At 42.8% G+C, this 27,475-nt stretch overlaps 1 protein-coding gene across 1 annotated transcript; it reads left to right on the top strand.

Annotated features, from left to right (window-relative positions):
- Positions 1-27,475, top strand: SF3A3 (splicing factor 3a subunit 3). Its single transcript, XM_055402815.2, has 17 exons — positions 1-224; positions 502-549; positions 3,895-3,947; positions 4,055-4,160; positions 7,192-7,264; positions 7,632-7,723; positions 8,707-8,789; positions 9,782-9,920; positions 10,824-10,892; positions 11,552-11,619; positions 11,782-11,889; positions 12,850-12,919; positions 16,846-17,010; positions 17,104-17,214; positions 18,325-18,415; positions 26,201-26,256; positions 27,151-27,475. The coding sequence occupies exons 1-17, from the start codon at positions 129-131 to the stop codon at positions 27,226-27,228; spliced, it is 1,506 nt and encodes a 501-aa protein (XP_055258790.1). The 5' UTR covers positions 1-128; the 3' UTR covers positions 27,229-27,475.

Genomic DNA, 27,475 nt, shown 5'->3' with positions numbered 1-27,475 from the left:
TGCCGCCGGACTCTCAGCTTGCGGACGCGAGCGCGCAAGGCGGCAGGGGTTGTTTCCGGACGTGTCGGTGGTCTGGCTTGAGTTGGGGCGGCAGCGCCGGCGGCGGTGGGGGAGGAGGAGGCGGGAAGATGGAAACGATTTTGGAGCAGCAGCGGCGCTATCATGAGGAGAAGGAACGGCTGATGGATGTCATGGCCAAAGAGATGCTCACTAAGAAGTCCACGGTGAGTGGGCCTGGGCAGGGGCTACCCTAAGGCCGGGCCCGCCCTGCCCGGTTTTAACCTCAGAGCTTTTTTCAGCCCTCAGACCCGCCCCGCCCCGAGCCCTTCGGGGGTTCCCTCCCCGAGCTCAGCCTCGGTAACTTTCCCCCGGGGCCCGGCGCCCAGAGGCCTCTGTGCTTTGACCGCTAAGACCCGAGCGGGTAAGCTCCGCCCTCGGGCGGCCTTCCCTTCACCAGAATTCCGACTAACGGCGTCTATGTCTCCGTTTGCCTTTCTTCAGCTCCGGGACCAGATCAATTCTGACCACCGCACACGGGCCATGCAAGATGTGAGTGTCCCGCTGTCCGCTTCTCTTTGGGCGCGATGGACTGGAAGAGGAGGGAGGGAGTGCGGGGACAAAGGTAGCCGATTGGCCAGTCGAGGGGTTTGTATGCTTGCCAAATGTCCACGCGCTGCCAAACCTGAGGATGCTTAACCACCCTTACTTGCTTCTCCGAATGGAGAACTCTTACGCATTTTTAATTACTAGAGAAAGTCCCCTTTATACCATCCTGTGTCCCATGGCTGTGCAAAGAGTAGTTATGAGGTGTCAATGCCTCGGGCTTAGAAGGTACTCTCCTCCCCCATAGAAAAGAATAAAAGATCCTAATCAGAGTTTCTGATTTAGGGTAGATAGATGAGTATTAGTTCAGTTCAGTTAGTTCAGTCGCTCAGTCGTGTCCGACTCTCCGCGACCCCATGAATCACAGCACGCCAGGCCTCCCTGTCCATCACCAACTCCCGGAGTTCACTCAAACTCATGTCCACAGAGTCGGTGATGCCATCCAGCCATCTCATTCTCCGTCGTCCCCTTCTCCTCCCGCCCCCAACCTTTCCCAGCATCAGAGTCTTTTCCAGTGAGTCAACGCGTCGCATGAGGTGGCCAAAGTATTGCAGTTTCAGCTTTAGCATCAGTCCCTCCAATGAACATCCAGGATTGATCTCCTTTAGAATGGACTGGTTGGATCTCCTTGCAGTATAAGGGACTCTCAAGAGTCTTCTCCAACACCACAGTTCAAAAGCACCGATTCTTCGGCGATCAGCTTTCTTCACAGTCCAACTCTCACATCCATACATGACCACGGGAAAAACCATTGCCTTGACTAGACGGACCTTGGTTGGCAAAGTAATGTCTCTGCTTTTTAATATACTATCAAGGTTGGTCATAACTTTCCTTCCAAGGAGCAAGCGTCTTTTAATTTCATGGCTGAAATCAGCATCTGCAGTGATTTTGGAGCCCAAAAAAACAAAGTCTGACACTGTTTCCACTGTTTTTCCATCTATTTCCCATGAAGTGATGGGACCAGATGCCATGATCTTTGTTTTCTGAATGTTGAGCTTCAAGCCAACCTTTTCACTCTCCTCTTTCACTTTCATCAAGAGGCTTTTGAGTTCCTCTTCACTTTCTGCCATAAGGGTGGTGTCATCTGCATATCTGAGGTTATTGATATTTCTCCCAGCAATCTTGATTCCAGCTTGTGCTTCTTCCAGCCCAGCGTTCCTCATGATGTACTCTGCACATAAGTTAAATGAGCAAGGTGACAATATACAACCTTGACGTACACCTTTTCCTATTTGGAACCAGTCTGTTGTTCCATGTCCAGTTCTAACTGTTGCTTCCTGACCTGCATACAGGTTTCTCAAGAGGCAGGTCAGGTGGTCTGGGATTCCCATCTCTTTCAGAATGTTCCACAGTTTATTGTGATCGACACAGTCAAAGGCTTTGGCATAGTCAATGAAGCAGAAATAGATGTTTTTCTGAAACTCTCTTGCTTTCTCCATGATCCAGCGGATGTTGGCAATTTGATCTCTGGAGCCTCTGCCTTTTCTAAAACCTGCTTGAACATCTGGGAGTTCACGGTTTACATACTGCTGAAGCCTGGCTTGGAGAATTTTGAGCATGACTTTACTAGCGTGTGAGATGAGTGCAATTGTGCGGTAGTTTGAGCATTCTTTGGCATTGCCTTTCTTTGGGATTGGAATGAAGACTGACCTCTTCCAGTCCTGTGGCCACTGCTGAGTTTTCCAAATCTGCTGGCATATTGAGTGCAGCACTTTCACAGCATCATCTTTCAAGACTTGAAATAGCTCAACTGGAATTCCATCACCTCCACTAGCTTTGTTAGTAGTGATGCTTTCTAAGGCCCACTTGACTTCACATTCCAAGATGTCTGGCTCTAGGTCAGTGATCACATTATCGTGACTATCTTGGTCGTGAAGATCTTTTTTGTACAGCTCTTCTGTGTATTCCTGCCACCTCTTCTTAATATCTTCTGCTTCTGTTAGGTCCATACCATTTCTGTCCTTTATCGAGCCCATCTTTGCATGAAATGTTCCCTTGGAATCTCTAATTTTCTTGAAGAGGTCTCTTGTTTTTCCTATTCTGTTGTTTTCCTCTATTTCTTTGCATTGATCACTGAGGAAGGCTTTCTTATCTCTCCTTGCTATTCTTTGGAACTCTGCATTCAGATGCTTATATCTTTCCTTTTCTCCTTTGCTTTTCACCTCTCTTCTTTTCACAGCTATTTGTAAGGCCTCCTCAGACAGCCATTTCGCTCTTTTGCATTTCTTTTCCATGGGGATGGTCTTGGTCCCTGTCTCCTGTACAATGTCACGAACCTCCGTCCAGAGTTCATCAGGCACTCTATCAATCAGATCTAGTCCCTTAAATCTATTTCTCACTTCCACTGTATAATCATAAGGGATTTGATAGATGAGTATTACAAGCTCCTAATCCCTTATCTAGATTCCCAAATCCAAAGTACTCTGAAAACAAAAGATTTTTTTGTTTTGGAAATTATTTGGTGGCAAAAATCTAACTTGATCTCATCAGATGAGAGTGTTTTTTTGGTCTTTATCCCATTTAATAAATAACTTTCACTGCAGAACTAATTAATGTGTTTTCCGGATCCCACTAGGATATTTCATGTAGTATCTTCCTGAACTTAAAAATTCCAAACTCTGAAGCAAGTCTGGTCCCAAATCTGTACTTGTGCCATCCTGAATTTGAATCCAAAGGAAGCTGCGTGATGTTTTACTTAGCCTGAGCATTCCTTAGTCAAGCCTTTTTAAATAGTGAGAGTCAACTTGGATTACCCTTTTATCTTTGAGAGTCTTTGATGGGAACTGCTGTTTTCCAAAGGGTGACTCTTATGTGACTCTCTTTTACAGTACTTCTGTTGTTTAGTTGTTAAGTCATGTCGGACTCTTGCAACCCAATGGACTGTAGTTCATCAGGCTCCTCTGTCTGTGGGATTTCCTAGTCAAGAATGCTAGAGTGGATTACCTTTTCATTCTCCCGACCCAGGGATCCAACCCACATCTTGTGCATTGGCAGGTAGATTCTTTACCACTGATCCACCAGGGAAGCGCATGACTCTTCTAGGGAAAGTTAAATATAGGAACTCTCTGCCACCCCTCAAAACACATTTCTTAGATAATCTTCAGCGTGACCTGTTTTTAAATTTAGCTAGCTAAGGAGTCAGTGTTGTCTGTTAAGGGTACCAGAAAGCGTAAGAACTTTTAACACCATATCTCTTGAAGTTTTCCTGAGATTAGAGAGCCCTTGTTGGTTGCTTGGGTCTGTTATACAGATGGATTGCTTCATCCTGATGGATTTGTGTTTGCCTTTCAGAGGTATATGGAAGTCAGTGGGAATCTGAGGGATTTGTATGACGACAAGGATGGGTAAGTGACAGTCACATTCAGTCCAGAAATTACTGCTTTTGAGGGGCCATGGTTAAAGGACTGACTTTGTGCTCCGTGTTTTCTGGATTTTTTTTCTGAAATTGCAGGTTACGAAAAGAGGAGCTCAATGCCATTTCAGGACCCAATGAGTTTGCTGAATTCTATAATAGACTCAAACAAATAAAGGAATTCCACCGGAAGCACCCAAATGAGGTATGACCTTGCAAAGTTTTCTCTCCAGACCTGTCCAAAGAGTATACAAAGGACATGTGTTAGGAAAATGGAGATTGCCACTCAGATGTCCTTCCAAAAAGGAACTTACCAGTTAGCTATAAGCAGCGTAGTTAGGTGACATCCTGCAACTCCAAGTTCTTTCAGAATCTCCCTCAGCTTTAAGCTAAAGCCATTCTCTTCTTGGGCTTCCCAGGTGGCTCTCGTGGTAAAGAAGCTGCCTGCTAATGCCCTGGTGGCTCAGTAGTAAAGACTCTGCCGGCACTGCAGGAGCCGCAGGTTCAGTCCTTGGGTCAGGAAGATCCCCTGGAGAAGGAAATGGCAACCCACTCCAGTATTCTTGCCTGGAAAATCCCATGGACCGAGGAGCTTGGTGGGCTACAGTCCATGGGGTCACAAAAAGTCGGACACTACTGAAGTGACTGAGCACACATACTCTCTTCTTGGGCATCCCCTAACTAGTGACTGAACACAGCGGGGGTGGGTGGGAGTATCACAGCCTGGTTATTTCTGCCCAGTGTGAGACTTTTAGTGAGTAATCTTTGCTCCTCACTGGATTGGTCAAGATTTTGTCATATCTGCATCGTGGTCTAGGCTCTCCCTGCTCCATCCTTCCATCCTGCTCCCTCTCTCTCTCTCCTTTTTTTTTTTTGTGGCCGCACCTCATAGTTCATAGTATCTTAGTTTCCCGAACAAGGATCAAAACCGTGTCCCCTGCGTTGGAAGCATGGAGTCTTAACCCCTGGACCACCAGGGCAGTCCCCCTTTCTTTTTTATCTTTCATGGGTAATCCCTCTTCCCCCTACCCACACCCCACCCCACTGGCCAATAAACCACTTGTGTTCCTATCTTGAAGTCTGCTGCCTGGAGGAACCGACTAGCACAAAGAGGCTTTACTCATGTCCACTGATCATTACCCCTTCATGATTCAGCCCAGAGACCAACTCTTTCATGAAAATTGCTTCCTAGTCTATCTCACTCCTAGTTAATCCCAGTTAATCTTTCCTTTCTTTATGATCCTGTCATGTTCTATGACAGTGAATGTCTGCCCCACTGTATTGCAAAATTTTAAGGATCAGGGATTATATCTCAGTTGTTGAGAACTCATTAAACATCTTGCACAACTGACCAAAGGAGTTCTAGGGGAAAGGGGGAGTGAGGCACGGCTTGAGAGGTGGGTCAGTAATTGCCCTGAGCTTTTATGACTCTGTAACTGAAAAGTTGTTTTTTCCCTTGATAGAAATAAGGAAGAAAGAACCAGTTTGCACTGGAAGTGCATTTTTATGTATGTAGATTTTCAGGTGATGATATACCTAGGTAGAAGTGTCCTATGAGCAGCTGAAGTTAGTGATTGGGGCTTGAGAATTATCACATGGACTTGATGGTGGAAGCCGTGAATCATGGAGTTCTGGGAGGGAGAGAGTGTGTGAAGGGAGACTGTCAGCTTCTGTGTGCCTTGGGGCACTCACAGTAGGGCACCTCGTGGAAAGGGGGCCTGGGAAGCCTCTAGCACAGGTCCGTTGGCAGCTCCAGGTCATGTCTTATGGAAGCTCAGCAAATGAACTTTAGAAAGGAAGTGACTGGTATCTGCTGTTTCTGACTGGTAACTGCCGGGATTGCTGCTCAGTGGACGTGGTGGGAGTGGAAGTCTGGTCACAGGGAGTGCTCGTGAACAGTGGGCGAACGGTAGTGTGCAGTGTTTCAACATGCACTTGAAAGACTGGCAGGAAAAAGGAGAGAAGCGGGAGGACCGTAGGGAAGATAAGGCGTCCGTATGTAAAGGAACGGGTAGAAAAATAAGAGACTGAAAATACTAGGCAGGAGGGGCTACTTAGTGGAGGGACATAAATGTCTCATCACTCCATTTGGAAGGTAGAGTGTTTAGTCTTTCACTAACCAAGAGAGAGGACGTGAGTACCATTTTGGTGTGTTAACCTTATCCCAGGTCTGGTGGAAAAGTGATGCAGCATAAATGGTTAAATGATTGGAAAGATGCTCAGGATATACTAAGGGGAAAAAAATAAATCCAGTTATGTGAGAAGCAAAGTAATAATCTTGGACTTGCCTGTATTGTGGCTGTATAAATCATATATATAAACGCACAGAACAATGGTTTCCAAATTTTGCTGTGCGTTTGAATCTGAGGGTCTCTCAAAAGCGCTGATACCGCCCCCCACTTCTCATTTAGTTGGTATCAAGTATGTCAGGAGTTTTTTAGCACTCTCTCAGGCAATGGCAAGCCACTCCAGTACTCTTGCCTAGAAAATCGCATGGACAGAGGAGCCTGGTGGGCTGCAGTCCATGGGGTCGCTACTAGTCGGACACGACTGAGCGACTTCACCTTCACTTTTCACTTTCACACATTGGAGAAGGAAATGGCAACCCACTCCAGTGTTCTTGCCTGAAGAATCCCAGGGACGGCAGAGCCTGGTCAGCTGCCGTCTATGGGGTCGCACAGAGTCGGGCACGACTGAAGCGGCTTAGCAGCAGCAGCAGCAAGTGATTGTAATGCGCAGCAAAGTTTGAGAATGGCTGACATTTAAAATTTTTTTAAATGGTCTGTACACCGTGGTTATTTGCAATACAATATTTTTTTGGTGGAGGGAGGTTGGTGCCCAAGGTGTGGGAGTGCTCTTCAAGACGTATGGGATCTTAGTTCCCCATCAGGGATTGAACTCGTGCCCCCTGCATTGCAAGTGCTGAATCTTAAACACTGGAGCACCAGAGAACTCACTCGCAGGAGAATTATTAAAGGGGGACCCTGATTTTTTTTTATTCTGTCTTTTTATGTTATTTGAACTTTTGTGAATGTTATTTTAGCAAATTTTAGTTAAACAGTGGCAGAAAGCAAAGGAAAAAGCAAGGTAATTGGAAAACAGAAGTAAACTCCTAATGAAAAATCCAAGTCAAGTAAAGCATTAGAAATCCAACTTTCTCTGTAGCCCATTCTGTGATATTGCAACTTTTATGTTGAAAAATCCACCTGAGCTTTTTTTCTCTTTTTTTCCATCAGATCTGTGTTCCAATGTCAGTGGAATTTGAGGAGCTTCTAAAGGCGCGAGAGAATCCAAGTGAAGAAGCACAAAGTAAGTAGGATTTAATGTTTCTCTCCAGCACTAACAGAAGTACAGGTAAATAACAGAGTTCAGATTTGCCTTCAGAGCCCTGGAAAATGGCCCCATAGAAATTCATAGCTGATTCTCCTACTGATATTCTCTTTGCTAGACTAGAGAAAAGTCTGGACTAGATTGTCATCCTAAACTGGCATTGGGTACAATATTCGTTTTGTGATCATCCAACTTCAATGCGTTGGCTGAGTCCTGTTTCCCTTTGTGAGCAGAGAGAGTATTTAGGTAAAGGGCTGCATTATGAAACAGTGCAGTCCACTTGAAAAGCCAAGTCCAAGAAAGTGGTCTTCAGTATCTGAATCATTGATACCTGTGATTGCTTCAGATTTGGTGGAGTTCACAGATGAAGAGGGATATGGTCGTTACCTGGATCTTCATGACTGTTACCTCAAATACATTAACCTGAAGGCCTCTGAGGTAAGACCCAGGATAGGGGAGGATGGCTCTGATTCTCAGGGTGAGTCAGGACACCGGGCCAGGGCTCCTGGACATGAAACAAGAGTGTCTTCCTTGTGTTCTGGAACGGTTTTGTGAATATTAAAGTGGTGATGTGCTTTCTTGGAAGGAAACCATTTTCAAAGTGAAAATCGGGTTTCTGCAGTGAACGAATAAATCTTTTTTACCTACTAATAAATTTTGTTTTACTATTATAACAAGCCTATTTTGCTTTTGTAAAAATAAATTTTTAAAACTCAAATACACATCAAGCATCTGTGTTAGGTACACAAAGTAGTAGGTACATAAAGATACAAAAACGTAATCTCTTCTAGGAATGGCTATTTAATATCTTTAAAAAGATGCCTAAAAATAACTCATCATAAGAGATGAGATTTAATGTGACAGCCTCAGGAAAGTCTCAAGGAAGTATGTGATGAAATTCCTCTTGGAGTTGTAAGGACATATCCCAAAAGTTGTCTCAGCTATGTAAGCTCCATGAGCCCAATCCTGCTGCATCTGTCTTGTTCTCATGTGTATCCATGCCTTTGGTCCAAAGATTCGGTAAGTGAAGGAAAAAAAACCGGCACCTTCCGGGGCCTTATTTTAAGATGTAGTGGATGTCAGTCTTTAAACAAGTGCCTGGTATGTAGTAATGTTGAACAGATGTTTATTTTAGCCTATGATTTATTGAATTGATCTTTATTTTTCCAGGTTAATTATGTATCTCCTTTCTACTCAGTCCAGTGGAATTAACACCCAGTTAATGTAGGAATTAAATGATAGGAAGGAAAAAAAAAGGCTAAAGTGAGTTGGGCTTTGTTAACTTTGTTAGGCTCAATTTTGATCTCATTTGTTGGAAATTATGTTGTTAGGCTCCATTTTGACCTCATTTATTGGAGATTATGTTGTAACTTGGTGCCAAGACCTGACTGAATCTCTTGTCATTTCTTTTCTCTTTTCAGAAGCTGGATTATATCACTTACCTGTCCATCTTTGACCAGCTGTTTGACATTCCTAAAGAAAGGAAAAATGCCGAGTACAAGAGGTAGGCATTATTGGCGTCTGGGCCTCTGCTGAGCGCAACTCGAAGAGTACTCTACCGAGAAGGTTTGAGGGCAGTTTTGAATTTTGTTTCATGAAAGGCATACATGAATGACTTCCAAGTTTATGGGAGGATAGGAGTTTTAAAGATACGGTTTTAAGATCATAATATTTTGGGACATCCTTGGTGGTGGAGTGGATAAGAATCCACTTGCCAGTGCAGGGTACACGGGTTTGATCCTTGGTCCTGGAAGATCCCACATGCTGTGGAGCAGCCCCTGTACCACCCAAGTGCTGCGACTCATGAGTCTGGGCACCGTAGAGGCCAGACACCGCAACTGTTGAATCTGTGCTGCAACTGCTGGAGCGCATGTACTTAGAGCTTATGCTTTGCAACAAGAGAAGCCACCACAATGCGAAGCCTGTGCCCTGCGATGAACAGTAGCCCCCGCTTGCTGTAGCTAGAGAAAGCCCTCGCAGCAGTGAAGACCCAGTGCGACCAAAAACATAAATGATTAAAAAGTAACATTAAAATCATGATACTTTGGCTCTAGAAGAATATGTGTGGGCACATCTGTGATCTGAGGCCCATACTGGTCTTAATTTTGTCTCGTTGTAGAAGTAAGTCTCCCAGCCAGGTGCCTGTCTTTGGAGTTGAGCAGAGGCGCCTGGGCCTGACATGTAGATGTTAGGCTTTGTTTGTGTTGGTGTGCCCCTGGTTAGTAGTCTGCCTTCCTCTGTTTTTCTCATTTTCTTTTTACCTGAAATCTTTCTTATGTGTGAGTTACGACTGTAGTATTTGGAATTGTATTTTGAGGATGAAAGAAGATAGGAAAGGTCAAAACAAGATGACATATTAGAAGAGGGCCGATTGTGAGCTCATTTTCATTACTTTAAAAGATTAGTATCGCTGGAGTTATAAGTATGTTTTGTAGAACATAACAATATATCAGAAATAGAAACCTTGCTGTCTCTATATTACTTATTCCTCTGTAGATATCTGGAGATGCTGCTTGAATACCTTCAGGATTACACAGATAGAGTGAAGCCTCTCCAAGATCAGAATGAACTTTTTGGGAAAATTCAGAACGAGTTTGAGAAGAAGTGGGAGAATGGTACTTTTCCTGGATGGCCGGTGAGCTTCAGTGGCGGTTTGGGTGGAGGACATTCCAGGGAAGTAAACTATTTTACTTTAATCTTGTGCCTCTGCTTTAGGCCTTCAGATGCTGGTCCCTTGGGATCAGTTGTAGTCAGGAGGTGTTCTCTGCCAAGTATGCTGGGTTTTCTCTGTGTGCTTTGGATAGAGATTTGTCAGGGCCCACTTGACATTGTCTGGGCCCAGCATTTTCACCAACTGTATCATTACTGCTCTGTGGTTCCTACTGACCAAAAGCTGATATAATTATGTGCTAGAAATCTTTACTATATATTTTCATTCCTGGGGACAAACATGAATTTTTTCTGAAATCTCTGGGAGCGTTGGACCATCTAGTTTTAGTTGTTTGTTGTTTTTTTTTTTGCTTTTTGCTTTGCTCTTATAGGCATTTGATTCTCACTCATACATGTTTATAAGGGGCCACCCAGCACCTGGTAGCACACCTCGTCTCACTGCACTTTGCTTTCTTGCACGTCTCAGATGGTGCATTTTTTTTTAACAAATGCAGGAACCTCCTGCATCAGGCAGTCTGTTATTGCCATTTTCATTTTGTTATGGTGGTCTTTGATTTTTATATTACCAAGACTCAGATGGTGGTTAGCATTTTTTAGCAATAAAGTTTTTTTAACTAAGACATGTGCGTTGTCTTTTTAGACATAATGGGATTGTGCACTTAATAGACTGCAGTATAGTGTAAATATAACTTTTGTATGCACTGGGAGACCAGGAAGAACCGTGGGACTCGCTTCATTGTGATAATTGTTTTACTGCAGTGGTCTGGAACTGAACCTGCAGTATCTCCGAGGTATGCCTGTAATTTAGATGACTCCTTTGGCTTTGTTCTAATCCTGGGTCTTAATAAACATCGTATTGTTTTTCCAGAAAGAGACAAGCAGTGCCCTGACCCATGCTGGAGCCCATCTTGACCTCTCTGCATTCTCCTCCTGGGAGGTATGTTTTCTTTAGCCTGTGCTGGTCTTGCCTATTCATGCCTCAGAGGGGTCATTGATGTCCTAACACTACAGACTTATTATGGTAAGACACCAGTCCTTGAGGCAAGCGTCTATGAAGAATGTAGAAAGATGAAAAGAAAAAAAAAAAAAGCTTATCCAATTTCTTTGAAAACTGTTAACTAAAAATTAACTATTTTAAGCTATAGTGGAAGTAGTGGAACACAGCCAGTATGGTTACGTGTGAACTTAACCACAGAGTCAGTCCTTTGGAGAGTTGGAGCATCCTGCTAGGAGACTGGCTGTGGAATGTGCGGTCTTGCCACTGTTTTAGGAACACCCACACGCCAGCCTCAAGCGACAAGTTGACTCACTGGAAAAGACTCTGATGCTGGGAGGGATTAGGGGCAGGAGGACAAAGAGACGACAGAGGATGAGATGGCTGGATGGCATCACCGACTCTATGGACATGAGTTTGAGTGAACTCTGGGAGTTGGTGATGGACAGGGAGGCCTGGCGTGCTGTGATTCATGGGGTCGCAAAGAGTCGGACACGACTGAGCGACTGAACTGAACACACCAGCCCGCAAACCTAAGTCTGAGCGTTTGTTGTTCCTCCAAGTCTATTTATATAAAATTGTAACTTGTTTGTTTCACATAGGAGTTGGCCTCCCTGGGTCTAGACAGATTGAAATCTGCGCTCCTAGCTTTAGGCCTGAAGTGTGGCGGGTAAGAGACTGATTTTTCTATCAGAGCTGTCTCGTTTACTTTGTGTTTCACGATCTTCTCAGTGGCTCCAGTTCCATTCTACCTGTCACTCCACACTGCAGAGAGAAGCAAGCCTAGACAATAAAGTAATCCTGAAATCCTTTGCCACTTGTGTCTCCTTAGGACCCTAGAAGAGCGAGCCCAGAGGCTATTCAGCACCAAAGGAAAGTCCCTCGAGTCACTCGACACCTCCCTGTTTGCCAAAAATCCCAAGACAAAGGGCACCAAGCGGTGAGTGGCGGGGAGGGGGGCACCTCTGCTTACATTTTAAGCTTTTTATTCCCGTGCAAAATTTGTAGCACATCAGAAATTTTAAAGCCCATTTTATCACCACTATTGATCCATCGAGCTCCAAGTCTGTTCTTTTTCTCTGCTAATGGCAGACAGTTCTCTCATTGTTACTATAAACCAAGGACAGTCTGTACTCAGGTGTCTGAGAGTAGGTGACGTCTCTAAAGTGGAAGCTGTGCCCCAGGAACCTTTTGTTACCTCTGTAGGTTATAGAGGGTAAGGTGGTTCAGAAATGTTTGTCTTAAGTGCATTTTTGCTAATAACAGTTGAATCTATTCCTGAGCCACATGCTTGTGCAGGGTATTTTTTTTTTATATGTGGTTTTGCTAATTCTCAAAACAACCTTGAAAAGTATTTGTTATCTTCGTCTTTGGCAGATAAGGACTTAGAAAAGTTATACCTGCTATCTCATAGTTACTAAGTAGCAAGGTCAGGATTTGGGCCCAAGTCTGCCTGTTCCAGAGCTTGCCCTTCTGTACTACATTTCCTTTGTATAGGAAATTGATAGGAGTTTAAATACCTGGATATGCCTTTCACTGTCTAGAATGAGGTCAAAGAAGAAGCTTCCATGCATTCTAAGAAATAATCTCAGGGGAATTGCCTGGCAGTCCAGTGGTTTAGACTCCTTGCTTCCACTATAGGGGGTCTGGGTTTGATCCTTGCTTGGGAAACTAAGATCCTGCAAGCCACATGGCGTGGCCAAAAATATTTTTTAAGTTAAAAAAAATAAAGGAAATACCAGCAAGTACTGAACTGAACAGAACATTTGCTTTCACAATGTGGTATTTCTCTTGTGTTTGTAATTTTAAATGCACCTATGGAATAAATGTTCCCAGATACAGAGAACATGGCATTGGGTGAAAGAACCCTTGATTGATAGAGTTTGTTTCTTATTTCCAGAGACACTGAGAGGAACAAAGACATTGCTTTCCTTGAAGCCCAGATCTATGAATATGTAGAGATTCTTGGGGTAAGTGACTGCTGGGGGCTCTAAATGCTCCAAGTTGCGGAAGTAAGAATAATATGAACTGGTAGGATATTTTTTAGGATTGCAAGAGAAAAGGTACATATCAAACTACTTCAGCAGAAAATTGTGTTCTCCCAGGGTACTTAGCCCTTCACTGAGGTCCTGTTCTGTTGTTTAGTTCAGTTGCTCAGTCGTGTCCAACTCTCCGCGACCCCATGAATCACAGCACGCCAGGCCTCCCTGTCCATCACCAACTCCCGGAGTTCACTCAGACTCATGTCCATCGAGTCAGTGATGCCATCCAGCCATCTCATTCTCTGTCGTCCCCTTCTCCTCCTGCCCCCTATCCCTCCCAGCATCAAGAGTCTTTTCCAGTGAGTCAACTCGTCGCATGAGGTGGCCAAAGTATTGGAGTTTCAGCTTTAGCATCAGTCCTTCCAATGAACACCCAGGATTGATCTCCTTTAGAATGGACTGGTTGGATCTCCTTGCAGTACAAGGGACTTTCAAGAGTCTTCTCCAGCACCACAGTTCAAAAGCATCAATTCTTCGGCGATCAGCTTTCTTCACAGTCCAACTCTCACATCCATACATGACCACAGGAAAAACCATAGCCTTGACTAGACGGACCTTTGTTGGCAAAGTAATGTCTCTGCTTTTCAATATGCTATCTAGGTTGGTCATAACTTTCCTTCAAAGGAGTAAGTGTCTTTTAATTTTATGGCTGCAGTCAGCATCCGCAGTGATTTTGGAGCCCAAAAAAATAAAGTCTGACACTGTTTCCACTGTTTCTCCATCTATTTCCCATGAAGTGATGGGACCAGATGCTGTTCTGAATGTTGAGCTTCAAGCCAACTTTTTCACTCTCTTTCACTTTCATCAAGAGGCTTTTTAGTTCTTCTTCACTTTCTGCCATAAGGGTGGTGTCATCTGCATATCTGAGGTTATTGATGTTTCTCCCAGCAATCTTGATTCCAGCTTGTGCTTCTTCCAGCCCAACGTTCCTCATAATGTACTCTGCATGTAAGTTAAATGAGCAGGGTGACAATATACAGCCTTGACGTACTCCTTTTCCTATTTGGAACCAGTCTGTTGTTCCATGTCCAGTTCTAACTGTTGCTTCCTGACCTGCATATTGGTTTCTCAAGAGGCAGGTCAGGTGGTCTGGTATTCCCATCTCTTTCAGAATTTTCCACAGTTTATTGTGATCCACACAGTCAAAGGCTTTGGCATAGTCAATAAAGCAGAAATAGATATTTTTCGGGAACTCTCTTGCTTTTCCCATGATCCAGCAGATGTTGGCAATTTGATCTCTGGTTCCTCTGCCTTTTCTAAAACCAGCTTGAACATCTGGAAGTTCACAGTTCACGTATTGCTGAAGCCTGGCTTGGAGAATTTTGAGCATGACTTTTCTGTTGTTAGGGGTCTGTTATTAGGTGACATTCCTAAGTTTGCCCAATCACCTGAGGCTAGGTGGGAGAGTAGACTCCCCTCTCAGTATGGAATTCAGATTCTTTCCCTGAGATCCAGAATATAGCGAGGGGTGACCTGGGAAACAGGCACTCAGAAAGCAAGTAAGATATGACTGGAATCATCTGTTGGCTCCCTGTGTTACAACTGCTTTGGATAAAAGGAGGTTAGCCAGACATTGCATACATGGGGTATTTATACTCTCCGCAGTGAACTAGGACTGTGCTAGTGTGGGCAGCAGTCTGAGTTGCCAGTCCTCTGAAGACGACTGAGAGGCCAGTCTTTACCCCTGACATAAGGTGTGCCCACAACAGCAGCTCTTCATGAATGACTTACTCTGAAAAGGTGTAACTTACATGTTTGCAGGGTTGTGCAGAACTTATTAGGTTTGGAGGTTAGTGGTACAGAACTGGCTGTGAGCTGCTTCTTGAGTATTCTTTCAAGAAGAAGCTGAAGGGAGTTATAGGTAGAAAGGCCTACCTAACCAAGATGCTTCTTTTATAGAAAGTTGGGAGAGGAGCAGGAGAAAATGATTCTCTTTCAGGGAAGAGAAGGTGGAAGATGGTCAGTGTCTCTGGGAGTCCTGCAGAGAGGACCAGCGTTCTGAGTGTCTGCTTTGTGTAGTTTTCAGCTGCTCTCAGAGCCTTTTCCTTTACAGTTGGTGCTCTGAGTGAGTAGGTAGCTCTGGTTCAGATAGCTGGTCTGCATGTCTTTGTCTCTTGCCCTTGTTTGATGACCACGCATATAATAACTCATGAAACTAGAGTCATTGTTGGCTTCCGCTGTTACAGCTCCTTTGGATAAAAGGGGGTTAGCCAGATATTGGATACGTGGGATACTTAAACTCTCCACAGTGACCTAGGACTGTGCTCGTGTGGGCAACAGACTGTGTTGCCAGTCCTTTGAAGACAAATGCGAGGCTCATCTGTGCCCCTGACATAAGGTGTGCCCACCACTTCTACCTTTGAGAGCATTTTGCCTTCCCTGCCAGGAGGTGGCACTATTCTCTTTGGAATTCCAGCCAGTTCCAGCCAAAATGATTTCCAAAAGTTGATCTTGTTATGAATTGGTTTTATTTTTACCATTACTTCACCATTTACTGACGTCTATTGGTTTCCAGATATTATGCTAAATCTTTGAATATAGTCGTGAATGTGACATAGCCTCTTGCCTATGAAAAGCCCAGTTTGTGACTGAGGGCTACAGATAACAGCAATATATTGTGATGTTTCTTGTAATACATTGAGACTGGGTGTTCTAAGTAGAGAGAGGGAGATTAAGATGTTCCAGGTGGAGGAAACAGCAGACATGAAGGTAAAATTACTATGAAGGTACTAACGCATATATATGGAATTTATAAAGATACAAATGATAACCCTGTATACGAGACAGCAAAAGAGACACAGATGTATAGAACAGTCTTTGGGACTCTGTGGGAGAGGGTGAGGGTGGGATGATTTGGGAGAATGGCATTGAAACACATATGTTGTCATATGTGAAACGAATCACTAGTTCAGGGTCGATGCATGTTATAGGATACTCGGGGCTGGCATGCGGGGATGACCCAGAGGGAGGATAAAGGGAGGAAGGAGGTGGGAGGGGAGTTCAGAAGGGGGAACTTATGTAAACCCGGGGCGAATTCATGTCAATGTATGGCAAAACCAACCAATATAATATTGTAAAATTAGAAAAAAAAGTAAAAAAAAAATTACTATGAAGGGAAATAATGAGAAAACAAACCATTGTCCTTGGGTATGTCTGGTGAGGGATGGTGTAGTCAGAGAAAAATTTGGGAAGTTATTATATGTTGGAAGATTGGACCTTGTCCTTTAAGTAGCAGAAAACAAATTAAAGTTTTTTTAAGCAAACTGTGTCATTAGATTGGTTTTCTCCAGGAGATAGATCTGGGGACAACATGGAAGCTGGACTCGAGTGAGGACAGACTCGGGACAAGTTAGAAGGTTGTCATCTTGGTGAGGGTGATAACAGCAGGAAAGAGAAAGGAAGACTGGCTCAGGGAATGGTTTAGGGACAGAAGAGAAAAGACTTCTATTGTTCTGTGATTGTCTGTGGCCTCGGATGAGTAACCTAGGCAAGTGCTGCTGCTGCTAATTCACCTCAGTTGTGTCCGACTCTGCGACCCCATAGTCGGCAGCCCACCAGGCTCTGCTGTCCCTGGGACTCTCCAGGCAAGAACACTGGAGTGGGTTGCCATTTCCCCCTCCAAGGCAAGTGCTAGGTTTGACTTTTTTCTTTTTTTTGACTATTTACTTTAAGATCAGGAAAGGTCTGCTGAAGAGAAATTCTATTTGAAAGCAAGACTTTTCTTTTGTTCTGCAAGAAAGAAAACTTGATCCTTAAAAGTGAGGGATCAACAAGGGTTGTAGGAAAATAGGAAATTTCCCTTCTTATTCTGCACTATTCTCTGACCTCCCTTTTTACTCACGGACCTGACATAGGAGCAGCGACATCTCACTCATGAAAATGTACAACGCAAGCAGGCAAGAACTGGAGAAGAGCGGGAAGAGGAAGAGGAAGAGCAGATCAGTGAGAGTGAAAGTGAAGACGAAGAGAACGAGATCATTTACAACCCCAAAAACCTGCCCCTGGGCTGGGACGGCAAAGTGAGTCCCCCACTGCCATCTTTCCTCCTTCTCATTTTGGCAGCAGGTGCAGATGCTGGTCTAATACTGTTTTCTCTGTCTGATTTCTTTTAGCCCATTCCTTACTGGTTGTATAAGCTTCATGGCCTAAATATCAACTATAACTGTGAGATTTGTGGAAACTATACCTACCGAGGTCCTAAGGCTTTCCAGCGGCACTTTGCTGTAAGAAATTCGGCGCTTCTCCTGGACGTGGAAGCTTGAAACATGAGTCTTTTAGAGAAGAGGATAGGAGCAGCCTGAGAGGATCCCTAGTGTCCAGAGCTAAAGAGAATCAGAGAAGGAGTGGACATAAGTCCAGCATGTGCCATTTGGCCTCTGGCGGCAGTGCCAGCCTTGGGTAGCACCTGAGACGGTTTCTGGAGGCATTCCACTGTTTGAACCTTATTTCCGTTTTCTCCTGCTTGCTCTTTCTCCCTGCCTTTCTGACTCCTTGGTCATTTCTCTCTCCTGTTGCTAGTACTCAATACCAAAGAAAGGGCTGACCGCCTCCTTTGGGTCTTAAATGGGCCTTTGCCTCTTGAAAAAAAAAAGACGAGGATGACATTTATCAAGCTATTTTTGAGAGAAGGCGTTATCTGGGTGGTACTCCAGTAAGTGAATTCACCCTTGTTTTGTTTCTGCCTTCAGTTCTTAGTACTTGAAGGGAAATTTTACAGAATAGAAGGCATGCTAGATGTAGCCAAGAATGGAGAATGTATGTGAATTCCTCTTTCTCTTCCTCAGATGTGCATATTACTGATTCTGGGGTCTTTTCTGCCAAACTCCAGTAGTCTCTAAATCTCTCTCAGTACCACCTCCAGTGAATTGGAATTGGCATCCAGGGTCCATGCCATCTGCCATCCCTGAGCCATACTGTCATTGCATCAGCATCCCTCCCTGGTCTCTTTCAGTCCTTACTTGTACCTGATAAACAGTCTTCTCCTTCACTTCTAAAGCTGACACTGACTGGCCGTCAGTGATGCTTACGCATGCTGGTGGTGGGGGTTGCAGAGGAGGTAAGTGATGAGTTAGAGTTGTGGTCTTGACACGGTTTGTGTCTGGATCTAGGTTTTATAAACCTGCCCAGTGAGGCAAACAGTGCAGTGCTGCTTTGAAGTAACTGCCTCTTGTCAGTCATAGCCAGCTGTCTATAGACAGGAACCTCAAAAGGAACACTGTCTTTCGGTGGAGCCTTTTGCAAAGGGTTAAGAAAGGTTTTTGAGTAGGATGGGGTTAGTGCTGTATGTCCAGTCAGTCCCATTTCACGTTGTCCTCTTGCTTCTCTTCTCCCAGGAATGGCGTCATGCTCACGGCATGAGGTGTTTGGGCATCCCAAACACTGCCCACTTTGCTAATGTGACACAGATTGAAGACGCGGTCTCCTGTAAGTAATTATTTATTGTTCCCGAGGCCACAGCTACAGTTCACTGTCCCAGTGTTGTCACGTGTCCAGGCCTAAGGGCAGCAGGTTGTGGGTCCATGCAGACTACTACAGTCCTGTATTGATTGCTTTTTCAGGGGGTGGATTAGCCAGGAGTCGCTGATTCTTTCCCCCTTGAGAAGAGCTCTGTGCTGAGTATAAAACTGCTTTTAACTGGGGTTTGTGAACTCCCTCCCTGGTATGCAAGGTTTTGAGTGAATGAGTGTATGTGTATTTTCTGAATTGGTTTTACTGTGTTAAGAACTACAGATACAAAGGAGGAAACAAAAGTGATTTCAGTAAGCTTATTTCTGAGGCGACAGGGCAGATACACAGGAACATGTCAGCAAAATACCTCTCAGGAGTCCATCTTCTTCACAGTTTTATTTCTTCTTTTTTTTTTTTTTTGGTCATGTTTTCGGTCAGTGGGTTAGATGTTAGGAAAAGAATTTTACCACTCCACTTTGCTAAGTTTCAGGCACTGCCTCTTAGCATATCACACTACTGTGTTGCCTGGTCAGCTAATTGATTTGGCTTCCACCTCTGGGGTTCAAATCCTCCATGGTAAAGCCAAGTAGAAGTGACCTTCTAAAGAGTTCCCCAATCCCTGACTTAACCCATGAGTTCCAGGGACTATTCCATTGAGTTTCTTGTGCATGGTAAGCTTTGGAGACTCCTTTTTGTTGTTTTGTCTCTTTAATCATTTACAAGTCACGATCATACAGTTCCTCTGATCAGAATTAAAATATATCCTATTATCAGATTATCCAGTTAGCCTCTTTTCATTTTTGCCCTTCGCACTCTGTTCAGAGGAAATTAAAATAGTAATGAAATTTCATAGAATCATAATGCTGCATTTTGAATGCTGTCACATTTTTAGATTTGTTTTCTAGCTGCAAATAACTAATAAGTAGATCATGATTGGGGTGGGGGGGGCCATATTTTCTTAACTATGTCCGGTGAATTGCCCAAGTTGATTTATTACTTGATACCTTGAAATTGTAATATAATGTAATACCTTACATTATTTTAAGGTTACAATCAGGTTCAACTGCAGAAACATGTTTTAATTAATTTTGTTCCATGTATTTATTTTTCCTAAGCATTACCCGCAAATCTTAAATGTTAAATAGAAGTAGGCAATAAGTCTTCCTTGCCTGAATGCTGTTTTTAAAGACCATGTGATGCAGCCTCACTAATTTTAAGATTGGCTTATGATTTTATTATCACATTCCACAAAAGGTGACAACATTTTTACTACTTTTGATCAGGCCTCGGATAAAACAGCATTTCTAAATTATTTCCTACTGAGTGGTAGTTTTTTTAAATGTATTTATCCTGTTAGAATTCTGTTTAGAAGTTTTGTTTTTACATTCATAAATAAAAGATGTGCTTTTTGCTTTGCTTTCAGACACTTGTCAGATTTAGGAATCAAAACCATATTTATGTCATAAAGTCAATCCGATTACATGCTACATTCTCTTCTATCATTTGAAACTTTAGATGGAGATTACTTCCTCGTAGAAAGGGACTACTCTGAGAAGACTGTAGTTAATAGCCCATGTGATTCCTTAATTTAGTATGACAAAGTAGAAAACTCAGTATTTTTATTCTGCATTTTACTACTTCCTTTTTCCTATTAGTACTTTCTTTGATCTTGTTACTTTGTTCAAGAACTTAGTTTTTTTGGAGATGCGTTGATATCGTATTAGTTTCAGATGTATAACAGTGATTCAAAATTTTATAGATTGTGCTCAATTAAAGTTATAAAATACTAGGAAATTCCCTAGCGGTCCAGTGACTGGGGCTCCCTGCTTTCACTGCAAGAGGGCCCAGATTTGGCCCCTGGTCTGGGAACTAAGAGCCTGCAAGTCATGCAGGAGGAAAAAAAAACTTATAAAATATTGGTGATATTCCTTGTACTGTACATGTCCTTGTAGCTTATTTATTTTATATATTGTGGTTTGTACCTCTTAATCCCCTGTGCTTATCTTGCCACTCCCATCTGCCCCGCCCTTGTCTTTCCCCACTGGTGACCACAAGTTCTCTATATCTGTGACTCTGTTTCTGTTCTGTTCTATTCATTTGTCGATGTTTGTCTTTTTCTGCCTCACTTATTTCACTAAGCATACCTCCGGGTCCATCGTGTTGTTGCATATAGCAGAATTTCATTCTTTTTTATGGCTGAGTAGTGTTCCATTGTGTGTGTGTGCCTGTGTATCTGTCTGTATACACATCTTCCTTTGGGCTTCCCTAGTAGCACAGATGGTAAAGAATCTGCCTGCAGTGCAGGAGACCTGGCTTCGATGTCTGGGTTGGGAAGATCCCTTGGAGAGGGTAATGGCCACCCACTCTAGTATTCTTGCGGAGAATCCCATGGACAGAGCTACAGTCCATAGGGTCGCAAAGAGTTGCACACAACTGAGCAACTAACACACACTCACACACACTGCACTCCTGTATTCATTTGTTGATGGACATTAAGGTTGCTTCCCTGTCTTGGCTATTGTAAAGAATGCTGCTATGAACGTTGGGAGTACATGTTTTTTTTCAAATTAGTGTTTTTGTTTTCTTCTGTTACATACCCAGGAGTGCATTTGCTGGATCATATGGTAGTTCTGTTTTTATTTTTTTGAGGAACCTCCATACTGTTCTCCATAGTGGCTGCACCAGTTTACACTGCCACTAACAGTGTAAGGGTATCATTTTTCTACATTTTCATCAGTATTTATTATCTGTGATGTTTTTGATGACAGCTAATCTGACAGGTGTGAGGTGATACCTCTTTGTGGTTTTGATTTGCATTTCTCTGACAGTTGGTGATATCGAGCATCTTTTCATGTGCCTGTTAGCCATCTGTATGTCTTCTTTGGAAAAATACCTATTCAGATTGTCTGCCCAGTTTTTAAGCAGGTTGTTTTTTGTTTTTTTTTCTATTAAGCTGTATGAGTTGTTTACATATTTTGAATAGTAACCCTTTATCAATCATATCATTTATAAATATTTTCTCCTATCAGTAGGTTTCATACTTAATATCTGTTTGTTTTGAATTCTGGTATGGACATGTTGATTCCAGTTGTAATTAAACTTTGTGTCTTGCATTTCTGCCAGTTTTGTGTTATTTGAGCCACATAAACTCAACATTATACTGTAACCTTATTAATCACTCCTATTTTCTTTTTGAAATTCTTGTTATATGATAGCTTGTTTGTTCTACTGTGATAGTCCGTTTCCCCAGTTATCAAAATATTGGCAGCAAATGTGGGCTCTTTTATACCCTAGTTGTCAATATTCATCCTCGTATATGGGTGAGCTCTTTACATTCAGTGTATTAATTGCTCTATCTATTTCTATTTAACTCCTGGTTTTCTTGTTAGATTTCTTGTTTTCTTGTTAGATTTCTCATAAAGATTATATAGTAAATTTGAATCTATTCCTTTCATACACGTATTTTTCTAACATTTCTAACTTTAATGTTTCATCTAACAGTTTATTTCTGCTACTAATTTCTGTTATCTATTATTAATATGTGTCATTCTGTTGAGTTATTTATAGGAGGTGATTATATTAATGATCTGAAATAGTAAATTCTATACGTCTTACTCATAATGCTTCAGTAGACTGTTTAATCTTATATCAATATTCTTATCACCTTGTTTACAAAAAGTGGTTTTTCTGCTTTCAGATTCTCATCATCTCCTTTTTTTCACTTTTAAAAAATTGTAGTTGACTTAAAATATTATATGATTTTAATGCATATAATGTAGTGACTCAAAATTTTTAAAGATTATACTCCATTTACAGTTGCTTTAAAATATCGGCTCAGTTCCCTGGTTTTGTCCTTGCTCATTTGGTGCTCATTTGTAGCTTACTCAGTTTGCACACAGTAGCTTTCACCCGCATTAGGTACTGTCATGTTGTTTTTCCCCCAAGGGCTTTGTTGATGGAGTCTCTTAAGTTCTTTATGTTTTCATCCGTTCTGCTTCAAGGATAAAGTTGGTTCAAAACCACATTCCTAACAGTGCAGACTCTGGAGGAGCCACCTGTTAGGATCCAGATCGTAGCTCCGCCACTTACTTCCTGGCTAGGGGACACAGGGCAAGTTATGTCTTTTAGTGCCTTGGTTTCCTTTACCTGTCAAATGTGGGTGTTAATGGTACATCTACTTTAGAGAGTTGTCTCAAATGAAATAATACAGGTAAAGTGCTACAGCATGCCTGACCACAATGTAGAATGTATCAGTGAGAAAGCATAAGCTGCCATCATCGTCAGCTTCACTTGTGGGCTCCTCTTCAGAGTCCAAGGCGTGAGATCTAAAGTCACCTTTATCTTTCATTTGGAGTTTGATCTTCCTATTGCTAGCTACCATGTACCAGATGCTTGGTATATGCGAGGCAAATGGGAGATTTTATTTAATCTTCAGAGCAATCAGTGAGGTAGATCACCCACACTTTCAGAAGAGGAAAAATGAGGTGGGTCTTTAAAGGTCATGTAGCATAAGAAAAGAAAGCCAGGGGTCAATCGCATGTCTGCTTTACCACAGTCTTTTCTCTTCCCATAATCCTATACTGCCTTCTTTTAAATTACCCCTGTAGATGTTTTTGAGTTGATCATTAAGGGCATTTCATAAAGAAACTTTATAAATTTTCTATTTAGTGATACAAACTTTTAGAAAAGGAAAATTTTTTTCCAGAATATTATTGGCAGGTTCATAATTCAAAATGTTATCCTTATTGTTTTCAGTGTTTACTTCCTTGTTCAGAGGTCTCCGTTTATCAGTTTCTCTCATATTGTTATTGCCACATCTTTGATACAGTGTATCATTTCCACCCATAATGACCTCCCTTGATACTTGTAGGTCATTCGTGTAGCATTTATAGTTTCACTTCTGTCTCACTGTCACTTTCTCTTTTCATCACCTCCCCTGTCCTTTCGTTCCCAGGGCTTATTCCTCCTTTTTAAGTGTCTTAGGTTAACCCTCTGGCTTCCTTCCAGTAACAGATAGGTAGTTACACACATCTTGACGCCCACAGGATCCCCGACAGACTTTTACCTCAGGTGTCTCATTACTAATAGGCATCAATTGATTCTTTTTTAAATTAAATTTATTTTTAATTGAAAGATAATTGCTTTACGATATTATATTGGTTTCTGCCACACATGAACATGAATCAGCTATAGGTATAGTCAATTAATTATTAAATTGAAGTTAATTCTATTCTGTAGAGTGTGTGCAATTTTTCTTCATTTCCCATTGGTAGAATAATTTTTTATTAAACCTGGATTTTATGTGTGGTTTTTGGATTTGCGGGGTGTTTTAAGCATCTAAACTAGACATCTTAAGGATTTTTGGCTATGAGGAAGAGAGCCCCTTAAAACCTAACTCCATGCCCTTCCATCCTGTGAGGAAGAATGTGCTTTTCCAGCTGTGCTTGCATCTGTGTGTATGTCTTCTCCGCTTTCTTGTCTCTTCTCTTTAAGCCTTAGCTCACAGCGAAGGCAACTCTGGCCCTTGCCCTGTAAGACCTTTTTCAGGGTTCAGAGCCTGCCTTCATGCAGTTCAGTCTCTCAGTGTCCCAATTTCTAATATCAGGGAAGGATAGTAGGAAGGGGCTGCTGGGTCAGGTTCCATCTGTAGTGCAGTCAGCTGTCGCTTCAGTAACTGGCAGCAAAAGTAGCTCCTTGTTAGACCAGGATTGCTCCTCCCAGTGCACCTTGGAAAGACGTGTGCCCTCGTGGGGGCGGGCAGGGAGCGAGGCACTGGCGCCGCTGTCAGGTGGGTCTCCTTGTCTTTGTTCTAGGTCATTCTCTTGGAGTTTTTCTTCGGCATTTTTAGGAGGGATTCAGTACTGTTGTTTACGTTACAGTAGTTTTTTATTTTTTTAACTTAAATGAAGGATTTGATGTAGGAATTCACTATTTTAATCATTCCAGTGTTCCAGACTTACAAATCATAAGTTGAACAAAAGACAGCTAGGAAGGAGCCCTATGGAACTTCTCACAAGATATTTCTCATTTAGGTGGTTGGTCACAATTGACCAAAACTCACTAGGTATAAGTCTACTAAACCTAACAAACTGATAGCATTGGGTTCAGATATCATCATCTTGTTTATGGCAAGATCATGAGAGAAACATTTTCATGGATTCTAAGGACGTTGCCTATGAGAGCATTCGCTTTTCTAAAACCATGATATCCCTATGGCTATAGCTTTTATCATATTGGCTAGTCCATCAAAAATAGGAAATTCAGGGACTTCCTTGGTGATCCAGTGGCTTAGAATCCGTGCTCCCAATGCAGGGGGCTCAGGTTCAATCCCCGGTCAGGGAACTAGATCCCACATGCAACTAAAGACCCCTCATGCTGCAACTAAAGACCCCTCATGCTGCAGTGAAGGTCCGAGACCCCCTGTGGCACAACTGAGACCCGACGCCGAGCGAATATGCTTGTAAGCAGATCTCAGCTAGTTCAAGGCAGTTAGCAAGGAAGGAAAAGATGGTTAGCTGAGCGCCTGTCCACCAGGCACAGAGTTGAGCACTTATATATTGTCTCATTTACTATTACTATTTCTTCACCCATCTTAGACTTCAGCTTTCTCTATAGTATATTTCTTCTAATCTTGTCGTGTTTAGAGATTGTTCTACTTGATGAGAAATATGAAAGCTTATAAGAATCAAGTAGTTGTTCCTTTTCAGTGTCATCTTACCTTCTTAGCAGCGACCTGTCCCACCCGTTGCACATAGCCCTCTGTTCTAAGGGTGCACCTTCCAGACATCATTCTTACAAGTTTAAGTTGTTCTTTCCCTAGTCTTGTATCTGTCCTGTCTTTGCATATGTCTGATCCCTTCCTTTGGAGCTATGGTAGTGTCTATAGATGTCTTTCCCTTTTTGTGTTCATTAGAATTGAACTGTCAAAATTATTCTTCTAATGTCTTCAGTGTTTATTGAGCCGTCTTATCTTTCAGATTCTTTGGCCATGATATTTCACTGTTTTTTTTCCCTCTGAATTTTTTGAAATACACGCATCAGACCTCAAGTAGACGTAGTTGACAATGTTTGGTGTTCTCTTGGGCCTTACCTGATACCTCCGCTGGTAAAGAATACTCCTGCAGTGCAGGAAACCCTGGTTCGATTCCTGGTTGGGAAGATTCGCCTGGAGAAAGGATAGGCTACCCACTCAAGTATTCTTGAGTTTCTCTGGTAGCTCAGATGGTAAAGAATCCACCTGCGATGCGGGAGACCTGGGTTTGATCCCTGGGTTCGAAAGATTTCCCTGAAGGAGGGCATGGCAACCTACTCCATTATTCTTGCCTGGAAAATCCCCGTGGATAGAGGAGCCTGGCGGGCTACAGTCCATGGAGTCTCAGAGTCAGACATGACTGAGTGACTAAGCACAGCATTCTCTTTCTCTTCTATTATGAACTTTAAAACAGTAAGGTCATTTTTTCCAATAATTCCTACATTTTGTACCATACTAACTTTTCCTTTGAGAGTATCAGTTCTCAGTTCTAAGAGGTGCATGGTTATATATAATCCAACTTTTATTTTGCAGCAAAACAAACATTATGGTAAATTTTACAATGAAAGGGGTTTGTCCACAGGCAGTCCAGAACCAAAATTCCCATTTGGGGCAGGCAGATGTCTTGAGGACAGGCACTCAGGGGGATCCTAATGAGGGATATGTTGTAACACCCAGTACCCAGTGGATACTCAGTGGAATCTGATTGCTGATCATTTCTCGTCCGGCAGTGTGGGCCAAGCTGAAACTGCAGAAGGCGTCGGAACGATGGCAGCCTGACACTGAGGTGAGTGCTTATGTATCATTGGGTGTAACGTCAAGCCACAGAGTCCCTCACGGCGCAGAAGGGAGTGAGAGACAGCCCCTGGTTCACTGAAGCAGGAAGTGTAGTGTGACGATATCTCTAATTGGCTCTTGACTTGAAAAGCCTAATTGTGATATTACATGTGTCAGACTTCAAATCTGTGGCTTAAGACAGGTTATATTCTCCCACTGAAACTTTGAAGTGGCAAGCAGGAGTACCCTGTGTCTTGTCCTGCCCTCGGGATTCATAAGCTAAGAAGTTGAAAATCTGTGTCATATGTTAGATCTCCTTTGAGGAGAGCATCTGATGAGATGGCTTATAGGGTGGGGAGGCGTCTTGTTGGTCTTGGGATGGTCATCCCTAACAGTAGATTTCAGAGATGAGGAGTGGTATGTGTGTGAGATATGGTAGCTGCTTCCTCTTAGGTCAGTGGTGTTCAGTGTTCCTTTGGCAGCAAAGCCCTTTTCAAACTGTAACAGAGAACGCCAATAAATAGAAAAGGCAGAACTCCTCTGGATGTGGAGAAGCTCAGTCCTCTTGGCCTTTATCCCCTCTGGTGGCCTCTTAGGTAGAAACCTAGAGTTCTTGGGACCCATTTGAAAACCATGTCTTAAGTGAGCCTTTCTCAGCTGGAGTTCCTCATCTTAAACACAGACTGGTTTGAATACACAATTTTCTCAGACATCCCCAAGGATCGGTCATAACTGGTACCATTCTAGATGTCTAATGGATGCTGTGGGCAGTAGAGCAGAACCCCAGTTGAGAAAGGCTATGTTAGATGAATGGCATGGAATCAAGGTGAGCTCAGGTACCCAGAGGCTGGTCTGAATATTTCTCCCAGGAGTTGTACTTAATGGCGTCCTTCTTCCCTTTTAGGAAGAGTATGAAGATTCCAGTGGGAATGTTGTGAATAAGAAGACGTACGAGGATCTGAAAAGACAAGGACTGCTCTAGTGTTTGGGGATGTGTCTCAGCCGTGGGCCTTGCCCAGGCTTCCCTAAGATCTGCTTTTTCTATTTCTCCCAATGAAATGCTCCTAAAGACTCTTTGCTACTTAGTCTTACGGACTAGCATGCATCTTGTAGAAACAAGCCATGCTGGCAGATTGCAGGGTTGAGATGTGTTTTGTCTTTGTTTTATATTAAAGAAGATTCTGTTGGAAAATAAAACCAGCCTTCATTCTGAATAAGCCAAGAATCAT

The sequence above is a fragment of the Moschus berezovskii genome, chromosome 4 (assembly GCF_049115385.1).
Source record: "Moschus berezovskii isolate FMDL1 chromosome 4, NW_MosBer_1.0, whole genome shotgun sequence".
NCBI classification, from domain to species: domain Eukaryota; kingdom Metazoa; phylum Chordata; class Mammalia; order Artiodactyla; family Moschidae; genus Moschus; species Moschus berezovskii.
The sequence above is the reverse complement of the archived record's forward strand: the minus strand, read 5'-3'. Positions and strand labels throughout refer to the sequence as shown.

What these genes read in the sequence shown, in the direction of transcription:
- SF3A3 (XM_055402815.2), top strand. Translation starts at nt 129, where the DNA reads ATGGAAACGATTTTGGAGCAGCAGCGGCGCTATCATGAGGAGAAGGAA. An exon ending in TTAACCTGAAGGCCTCTGAG is followed by an intron (nt 7,724 to 8,706) that starts GTAAGACCCAGG and finishes TTCTCTTTTCAG; the next exon opens with AAGCTGGATTATATCACTTA. An exon ending in GTACTTTTCCTGGATGGCCG is followed by an intron (nt 9,921 to 10,823) that starts GTGAGCTTCAGT and finishes TTGTTTTTCCAG; the next exon opens with AAAGAGACAAGCAGTGCCCT.